Source organism: Sinocyclocheilus grahami, unplaced genomic scaffold (genome assembly GCF_001515645.1).
Source record: "Sinocyclocheilus grahami isolate Dianchi unplaced genomic scaffold, SAMN03320097.WGS_v1.1 scaffold137.1, whole genome shotgun sequence".
In the NCBI taxonomy this organism is placed as follows: domain Eukaryota; kingdom Metazoa; phylum Chordata; class Actinopteri; order Cypriniformes; family Cyprinidae; genus Sinocyclocheilus; species Sinocyclocheilus grahami.
The window spans coordinates 855532-865563 of record NW_015505316.1 but is presented as its reverse complement, the minus strand read 5'-3'; the positions used below and the strand labels follow the sequence as shown (position 1 = coordinate 865563).

Here is a 10032-nt window from a genome sequence, read left to right as displayed (position 1 = left end):
GTGTATGTGTGTGTGTGTGTGTGTGTGTGTGTGTGTGCGTGTGTGTGTGTGTGTGTGTGTGTATGTGTGTGTGTGTGTGTGTGTGTGATTGCATTAGTAGCCCAACCGGACCCAGAGCACAGAGCCGCTCATCTGCTGCAGTCAGCAGCCATTAGCCCCACACTGCTGAGACCGTGCTGCTCTGCCTCCTCTGTTACCTCCATAATGCAATTACACAGTGGAGAGTGCAATTTCATGAGCCAGGCCTGTGATGGATAGAGTGATGAATTCCTAGAGAAAGCCAGAGAAATTAAATGGGAGAGGAATCATGGTCTCATATTAGATCGGTTGCTGTTTTTCGCTTGATTTAGTTTTTCTGTAGTTTTATGTATGTGTGTTTAAGCTGGATTGCTGTAGGTATGATCTGCTCATGAAGCGTTAAGTTGTGGTTTTGTGCCTGAGCACAGCTAATTATATCTATGCAGGTGTTCTTTTCTGCTTTTTCCATACGCTGCCATTTAAAGCTGCAGTGCAGTTTTTGACGGTTTTGATGACAGTATACCTGAAGTCTGCTGAGAGTAATTTTCCATTAAGTGTATTGTGTTTATAATTTTGGTTTGCCTCAAAACACTTTGTCCCTTGCTTTTTAACTTTTTTTCCCTCCCCAAATCTCTAAGTTAATTTGTCTAAGCAGATAAGAATGTCTTCAATCTCAGTGTCTTAGCGTTTTTCTCAAATATAAATTGAGCATTATTTTAAATTTTCTGTTTTTGCTGTCTGATTAATTAAAAATGTCAAATTAAGTTCTGTTACTTAACTAATGTGTAAACTTCTTCTTTTTAATAACAGTGTTTGCAAAGACCCATCAACACCAAAGCATAACTGTGTTCCTATTAACTTGTATTTTTCATTTAAAAGGAACTGAATATGATGTTCACTGCAAAAGATCATGAGATTAATTGTGGTTAATTATTTTAACCTTTTGATAACCAAACAAAAGTTAAAAGAGAGAGCGAGCCTGCACAGTATATACCACAAAAAATGCTTAAAAAAAACTTACGTTTTTTAATCATTACACAGTTTTTTTATAATAAAATAAAATAATAATAAAAATAAAACACTTTTCAAAAATGTATTTGCAATAACAGCTGCATATTTTACAGCTAAAATGTCATTTTATGATGGCTATAAAATTCTAAAAGCTTTTTATGGTAAATTTGAATTTGTTTATAATTGTCAGCTGGTTGTAATTGATGCTATTGTTAGTCACTCTTGCTATTTTGATAAAACCCCATTTATGTCGCGACCATTGTAAGATATTTCCCTTAGCATTTACCCTGGTTTAAAGTGTGAGTTTTTAATGCAAACCTCCTAACTGTTATCTGTCTTTTCCGTCCTGTCTGTCATCCCTCATGTCCTCCCTCCCTGCATTTTCCCTGTTGTGTCCCATCTGTTTGTTCTGGGCAGGAGGAACGATGAGGTCACCCATATTAAAATCCAGAACTCGGGGGACTATTATGACCTGTACGGAGGGGAGAAGTTTGCCACGCTGGCTGAATTGGTCCAGTACTACACTGAGCAGCACGACCTCCTGCGGGAACGCAATGGAGATGTTATTGAGCTGAAATACCCCCTCAACTGCAAAGACCCCACGTCTGAGAGGTACGTTTAGAGCTTGAGTGGCATCAGTGTGGACAGACGAAATCCTGCCCCCTAGTGTTCAAACCCTGCTGAGGGCTAATCGTTAGAAAGGAAGAAGTAGCAGACTGATGGCACGCCAGGCTGTGGTTTGTTTGTCAGAACTAGGCTGTGCTTATCTTGATTTCATGACTAACAATTTGTTTTAGTGCTGTGGACCAGGTCCTTTCTTGATTCTGTTTGTGTTTGATGTTTATGCGTTAGAGCCCCAGTCTCGTTTTAGTGAACTTTGTAACTTCCTTCACCTAAACATACTTGGGTTTGGTGTTTATATGGCGTCTATATGGTGCAACATCCTCCAGGTTGTGAAATCGAAGTAAAATATTTATATACGTAAAACATTATCGATGAAAAACATTGTATTTATATTCAAAGATTATATGTGGTTCGTTTTTGTGGTTTTTCCCGTTTGTGAGCAAGTGCCTCCCACACATATCCTCATATCATGACAGCGTCTTCACATTTGCGCGATCGCTACCAACACCCCTGCTCATTTTCTGACCACAAACTATAGTTTACACTATAGTTTCTATAGTGAAAGTTGGAAATGTGCATTTCAAGTAAAAGCGTGCACGTTTTTGTGGGCGATGATTAAAAAGTAGGTGTTTTTGTGTGTGGGCACAGCCATTATTAATCACTTGCATTACAATAAGGTTTGCATATGAAACATTGCAGGAAACATATGTGTTTAGATGTAGAGATTATGATTGTTGAGTTTTCAAAACACATAATTTATTTCAGAGGGAATTCATTCATGATTTCTCAACGATCTTGTGTCACTGAAGACTGGAGTAGTTGCTGCTGAAAATTCAGATTTGCCATTACAGGAAAAAATAATCTCAGTGTTTGTATTTCTGTGCCTCATTGTTGTGTTTTACTTGTTCTCAGGTGGTATCATGGACATCTCTCAGGGAGAGATGCTGAAAAGCTCCTTACGGAGAAAGGTAAATCCGGCAGCTTCCTGGTGAGAGAGAGCCAAAGTAAACCAGGAGACTTTGTACTTTCTGTCCTCACTAATGAGGAAAAGCATGAAAACGTAGACCGCAAGACTAAAGTTACCCATGTCATGATCCGTTATCAGGTAGATATGGAATAAAACTTCAGCATTTTCTCAAGAAAAGAAAGCTCAGCTTTTTTAAAGAGACATTTCTTATCTGATCGGTTTCACCAGGATGGAAAATATGATGTAGGAGGAGGGGAGAGGTTTGACACTTTGGCAGATTTAGTGGAGCATTATAAGAAAAACCCCATGGTTGAGAAGAGTGGAATTGTTGTACACCTTAAACAGGTGAGTAAATCAAGCCTGAAAGGAATATATGTTTTTCACACAAACAGTGAATTACGAATGCAAAAAAACAAGTACATACAGCATACTTGGGGTCAGTAAGCTTATTATTTATTTATTGTTTAACTTTTTTTATTCATCAAAAAATCATGGAAAAATCATGTTTTTTTACAAAAATATTAAGCAGCACAACTGTTTTCAACACTGATAAATATTTCTGGAGCAGAATATCAGCATATTAGAACGATTTCTGAAAGATCATGAAAGACATTCAGATATTATATTAATATATTAAAATAGAAAACAGTTATTTTAAATTGTGATATTTCACTATATAATATCAAATAAATCCAGCCTTGGTGAGCATAAGATAATTCTTTCAAAACATTAAAAAATAACATTTTTGAACAGTGTATATATATATATATATATATGAAACCTAACAAATAGCATTTCTGTGTAAATATTTTGTTTTAAATGTTTAGCTTGAAGTGTGTTTGTGCTTTAATCCTTTTAATTCAATGGCAGTCTTTTATCCCTCATAATTATATAACTACAATTACAAGGTCCTTTTTACATTTTCTTGGTGTTTTTATCTTTCTTTCTCTATGTACAAGCCATTCAATGCCACAAGGATAAATGCAGCAAACATTGAAAACAGGGTACGAGAATTAAATAAAGTAGCTGACAACTCAGAGAAACCCAAGCAAGGCTTCTGGGAAGAATTTGAGGTATTTCTGTCCATATTCATTCTTCTACTCATATTTTCTGTTCATCATGGGATGTGATGATTCAGTCCAGGTTTCGTTTGAAAGAATAAACAGCGTACTTTCCGCTGTAGTACACTCATTAAACCTCAGAGGAGTGTATGATATGAGAGTTGTTTATAAAAAGACTCTGCTCACTGACCTCTGAAACTGCAGTTCCTGTTGGGCGGTAACTGTCCAGATAAATGGGACATTCCTGCAGGGGGTGCTGACTTAACATAACATCTCATTACACAGCAAAGTTAGAATGGATACTTTCCAGAGTTCATTACTTGATACATGGAACCATGTTTCATCCTTACTTGCTTTATATTGTCCCTTGTGGTTCTGTAGGTTTTACAGCAGCAAGAATGTAAACTCCTCTACCCCAGGAAAGAGGGGCAGAGACCAGAAAATAAAAACAAGAACAGATATAAGAACATTCTACCATGTGAGTAACTCTCTTTTATGTACATTATTTTTCAGGGTTAATAATGGACAGATATGTTTAATAATTTAATGAGAGAGCAGCAGCTGATCTCCAGGGCTCTTGTTCCTGTTTGATCATCATTTTCTCTGTTGCAGTTGACACCACTCGAGTGCAAATCAAGGAGGCGGATCCTGACGTGCCTGGCTCCGATTACATCAATGCTAACTATATCCGAGTAATCCCCTCTCTTCGCTCATAATACTTACATGTCAATCTAAATGTCAAGCTTTTGCTGGGTTACTGGAACTGTGATCAAAAATTGTACACACTGCATGTTCTTTATAATCCTGAGTGTCGTCTTTATTGCTTTTTTCATTTAGAGCATGAATGAAGAAGGTTGCCATATGGATGAAGGTAAAGTGTTCATCGCCACTCAGGGTTGCCTTCAGAACACCATCTTAGACTTCTGGAAAATGGTGTACCAGGAAAACACTCATGTTATTGTGATGACAACCAAGGAGATGGAGAGAGGACGGGTAAGGTCCAGCACTAGATGAAACAATTTTAATTTTGTTTTGATTTGTCGGTTATAAGATTAAATTCACAAGATCAAAAACGCACAGTGCATATATTGCGAAATGTAAAAAAAAAAAAAAAAATCTTAGGCCCTGTCCACACGAACAAGGTTATTTTTAAAACCGCAGCTTTTTCTACGTGGTTTGGCTGTTCGTCCACACGCAAACGCAACACCAGGTCACTGAAACCGAACATTTTTGAAAACGCCTGCCAGGGTGAAGATTTTCAAAAACTCCGGTTGCAGTGTTATTGTGTAGACAGCGAAACTGGAGTTTTTGGCTTGTGACGTCGGCGCCTGCACTGTTATCTCTGCCTACTGGAGACTTTTTCAGGCTTCTGATTGGCCAACATGGCTTTACGGTTGAGATTATACCGTCACCTGTTGGTTTGGCATGCTCTTGACAGTGCTTCATAGCATGCGTTTGCGTTTTCATGTGGACGGAGATTTTTTTTAAAACGGAAGAAGGAAAAACTCCCCTGTACGTGTGGACATGGCCTTAATTTAACATTTCATTTAACATTTTTGCTATATTCATTATTTAAAAAAACAAGTGAAAAATAAAATTTTAATAAAATTTTAAACATTCTTAATGCTTAATTTGAGAAATACTCTATTTTAATATATCCATAAAAATATTTCAATTCAAAGCACCACTATTTAACTAAATGTACAACACAGTTTTTTTGGGGGGGGGACTAAAAACTTACAATTTTTTTCTGTAGAATAAGTGTGTGCGGTACTGGCCGGATTTAAATTCAACAAAGGAGTTTGGGAAGGTGAGTGTGAAGAACATTGAGGAACACACAGCTCAGGACTACATACGGCGAGAGCTTGAAGTCACTCGTCTAGACAGGGTAAGATCACTCTCGTGACAGTTGAGATGACGGTACTGGGGGGCAGTCATGACCTTAGACCTTTTTGTTTACAGTAGCAGAGAACCTTCTACATCACTTTAGTGACGTGTTGCGTTACATTTTTGTACAAATCCAGTTTAGATGCAGTTTTTTTTCTTAATTTTGTTTAATAATCTAATGTTTTTTGTCCATCTGTAATAAAGAGAGAGCCTCCTAGGTGTATCTGGCACTATCAGTACCTGAGCTGGCCTGATCACGGTGTTCCCAATGAACCTGGAGGAGTCTTGAGTTTCCTTGAGCAAGTCAACAGAACCCAGAGTGCCATTCCAGAGAGTGGACCCATAGTTGTTCACTGCAGGTATAGCACACCTCACTTATCCCTTTGACTAATGTAGTTTTGAGAGGGCCATAACAAAAAAGAATTGCTGAACTGAGTTGATTATATCAGATGTCAACACAGTTGTTTAAAAATACAACATTTTCCCTCATTGTGTGCTCTATAATCTAAACTTCTATTTGTCATTCTAGTGCAGGGATTGGAAGAACAGGCACAATTATTGTGATTGACATCCTTATCGACATCATAAACAGACAAGGTAACGGTTTTATACAAAATTCTCTCTGTTATGAATGTTATGCCTTAAAGGGGTCCTATTATGCTGGTTTATGTTCTCATTTTCATATCTTTTATTTTGTTTTATACATGTGTTCATGTGTTGCCCATGCCCTTATGTAATCTTGCAATTGGTTGTCTTGTTCTTATTGGTTGATTTGGTCATGAGTTCTATTTGAGAGCAGCAGCTGATCTCCAGGGCTCTTGTTCCTGTTTGATCATCATTTTCTCTGTTGCAGTTGACACCACTCGAGTGCAAATCAAGGAGGCGGATCCTGACGTGCCTGGCTCCGATTACATCAATGCTAACTATATCCGAGTAATCCCCTCTCTTCGCTCATAATACTTACATGTCAATCTAAATGTCAAGCTTTTGCTGGGTTACTGGAACTGTGATCAAAAATTGTACACACTGCATGTTCTTTATAATCCTGAGTGTCGTCTTTATTGCTTTTTTCATTTAGAGCATGAATGAAGAAGGTTGCCATATGGATGAAGGTAAAGTGTTCATCGCCACTCAGGGTTGCCTTCAGAACACCATCTTAGACTTCTGGAAAATGGTGTACCAGGAAAACACTCATGTTATTGTGATGACAACCAAGGAGATGGAGAGAGGACGGGTAAGGTCCAGCACTAGATGAAACAATTTTAATTTTGTTTTGATTTGTCGGTTATAAGATTAAATTCACAAGATCAAAAACGCACAGTTCATATATTGCGAAATGTAAAAAAAAAAAAAAAAATCTTAGGCCCTGTCCACACGAACAAGGTTATTTTTAAAACCGCAGCTTTTTCTACGTGGTTTGGCTGTTCGTCCACACGCAAACGCAACACCAGGTCACTGAAACCGAACATTTTTGAAAACGCCTGCCAGGGTGAAGATTTTTGATCAAAAATTGTACACACTGCATGTTCTTTATAATCCTGAGTGTCGTCTTTATTGCTTTTTTCATTTAGAGCATGAATGAAGAAGGTTGCCATATGGATGAAGGTAAAGTGTTCATCGCCACTCAGGGTTGCCTTCAGAACACCATCTTAGACTTCTGGAAAATGGTGTACCAGGAAAACACTCATGTTATTGTGATGACAACCAAGGAGATGGAGAGAGGACGGGTAAGGTCCAGCACTAGATGAAACAATTTTAATTTTGTTTTGATTTGTCGGTTATAAGATTAAATTCACAAGATCAAAAACGCACAGTGCATATATTGCGAAATGTAAAAAAAAAAAAAAAAATCTTAGGCCCTGTCCACACGAACAAGGTTATTTTTAAAACCGCAGCTTTTTCTACGTGGTTTGGCTGTTCGTCCACACGCAAACGCAACACCAGGTCACTGAAACCGAACATTTTTGAAAACGCCTGCCAGGGTGAAGATTTTCAAAAACTCCGGTTGCAGTGTTATTGTGTAGACAGCGAAACTGGAGTTTTTGGCTTGTGACGTCGGCGCCTGCACTGTTATCTCTGCCTACTGGAGACTTTTTCAGGCTTCTGATTGGCCAACATGGCTTTACGGTTGAGATTATACCGTCACCTGTTGGTTTGGCATGCTCTTGACAGTGCTTCATAGCATGCGTTTGCGTTTTCATGTGGACGGAGATTTTTTTTAAAACGGAAGAAGGAAAAACTCCCCTGTACGTGTGGACATGGCCTTAATTTAACATTTCATTTAACATTTTTGCTATATTCATTATTTAAAAAAACAAGTGAAAAATAAAATTTTAATAAAATTTTAAACATTCTTAATGCTTAATTTGAGAAATACTCTATTTTAATATATCCATAAAAATATTTCAATTCAAAGCACCACTATTTAACTAAATGTACAACACAGTTTTTTTGGGGGGGGGACTAAAAACGTACAATTTTTTTCTGTAGAATAAGTGTGTGCGGTACTGGCCGGATTTAAATTCAACAAAGGAGTTTGGGAAGGTGAGTGTGAAGAACATTGAGGAACACACAGCTCAGGACTACATACGGCGAGAGCTTGAAGTCACTCGTCTAGACAGGGTAAGATCACTCTCGTGACAGTTGAGATGACGGTACTGGGGGGCAGTCATGACCTTAGACCTTTTTGTTTACAGTAGCAGAGAACCTTCTACATCACTTTAGTGACGTGTTGCGTTACATTTTTGTACAAATCCAGTTTAGATGCAGTTTTTTTTCTTAATTTTGTTTAATAATCTAATGTTTTTTTGTCCATCTGTAATAAAGAGAGAGCCTCCTAGGTGTATCTGGCACTATCAGTACCTGAGCTGGCCTGATCACGGTGTTCCCAATGAACCTGGAGGAGTCTTGAGTTTCCTTGAGCAAGTCAACAGAACCCAGAGTGCCATTCCAGAGAGTGGACCCATAGTTGTTCACTGCAGGTATAGCACACCTCACACAGTGTAGTTTTGAGAGTGCCATACTGATAAAGAATTGCTTAACTGAGTTGATTATTTCAGATGTTGTTTAAAAATATACATTTTCCCCCATAATCTAAATTTCCATTTGTCATTGTCATTCTAGTGCAGGGATTGGAAGAACAGGCACAATTATTGTGATTGACATCCTTATCGACATCATAAACAGACAAGGTAACGGTTTTATACAAAATTCTCTCTGTTATGAATGTTATGCCTTAAAGGGGTCCTATTATGCTCTTTTACAAAGTCTTGATTTTGTTTTGGGGGTGCACTAGAACAGGCTCTCGTACTAGGTTGTTCGAAAAACGCAGTATTTTTCACATATTTTACATTATTACAACACCTCTCTCCCCAGTCTGGCATGAACGTCTCGAATAGTTCCTGTATCAAATGAAGGCCCGCCTTCTGAAATACGAAATGTGCTGTGATTGGTTAGCTGGGCCAGTGTGTGTTGTGATTGGCAGCACTCTGCGCCTGGTCGGGAAATGTCATGCCCCTTACCATAGCCACCTGTGAGCTTCAGTGTAAATATTATGTCAAAAATCTCAAAACCAAATCAGTTTGAGCGCGGTTTAAACCCGGATGATTATAACCACTCTAAGTTCGTCTGCCTTGTGAAAACTAGCGCGTCTCCAACATAGTGATAACGTCTCTAGGTTACATATGTAACCATGGTTCCCCGAGGGAATGAGACGCTGCGTCGAGATTCGCTTTGGGAACGCCCCTGCGTGACCGCGTTCTGAAACACGTGTAAAATCAGTCCAATGGAGCGGCGAGACATCACGAGCGGGGTGACGTGAGCGTCAGGAAGTATAAAACGCATCCGGCAGAGCGCAAGTTAGCTTCGATGAAGTAGCGCCTGGAGGGATGCAGGGAGTATGGCAAAGAGACGCAGCGTCTCGTTCCCTCGGGGAACCATGGTTACATACGTAACCTAGAGACGTTCCCCTTCAGGAACTCGAGCTGCGTCGAGATTCGCTTTGGGAACGAGAATACCCACTGCGCCATACTACCAAGTCCCTGCCTGTGTGTGTATCAGATGAGCACATCACGAAGAGAGAATTTGGGAACCTGAGGTAGATGACAGGTCTAGGTTATAGAAGTGGACAAAAGTGTGCGGTGAGGACCAGCCCGCTGCAGCACAAATGTCTTGCAAGGCCACACCCAAGTTGAAAGCCTTGGAGGCCGCCATACTCCTGGTCGAGTGCGCTCTGACCCCCATAGGTGACAGGAGGCCAGAGGACTCGTAGGCTAGTGAGATGGCCTCGACCACCCACCTACCCATAGTCTGCTTGGTTGCCGGAGATCCTTTCTTTGGCGGACCAAAGCAAACAAACAGCTGATCTGCCTTATGCCACGAGGCAGCTCTGTGTGCGTAAGCGTCCAGTGCTCTAACTGGACAGAACAGATTAAGCCTTTCTTGGCCTACTTCCTGGAACGGAGG

The 10032-nt window shown here is 39.4% G+C and overlaps 1 protein-coding gene across 4 annotated transcripts in view; it reads left to right on the top strand.

Moving 5' to 3' along the window:
- LOC107591094 (tyrosine-protein phosphatase non-receptor type 11-like) overlaps positions 1–10032 on the top strand; it is a 49389-nt gene that overhangs the window by 32208 nt on the left and 7149 nt on the right. For all 4 annotated transcript variants that reach the window (XM_016280109.1, XM_016280106.1, XM_016280108.1 and 1 more), the window contains exons 3-12: positions 1447–1641; positions 2566–2758; positions 2849–2965; positions 3580–3693; positions 4063–4159; positions 4294–4373; positions 4519–4674; positions 5438–5569; positions 5773–5927; positions 6098–6165. In XM_016280109.1, the coding sequence (XP_016135595.1) occupies positions 1447–1641; positions 2566–2758; positions 2849–2965; positions 3580–3693; positions 4063–4159; positions 4294–4373; positions 4519–4674; positions 5438–5569; positions 5773–5927; positions 6098–6165 (1307 nt within the window). The remainder of the gene's footprint in view (positions 1–1446; positions 1642–2565; positions 2759–2848; positions 2966–3579; positions 3694–4062; positions 4160–4293; positions 4374–4518; positions 4675–5437; positions 5570–5772; positions 5928–6097; positions 6166–10032) is intronic.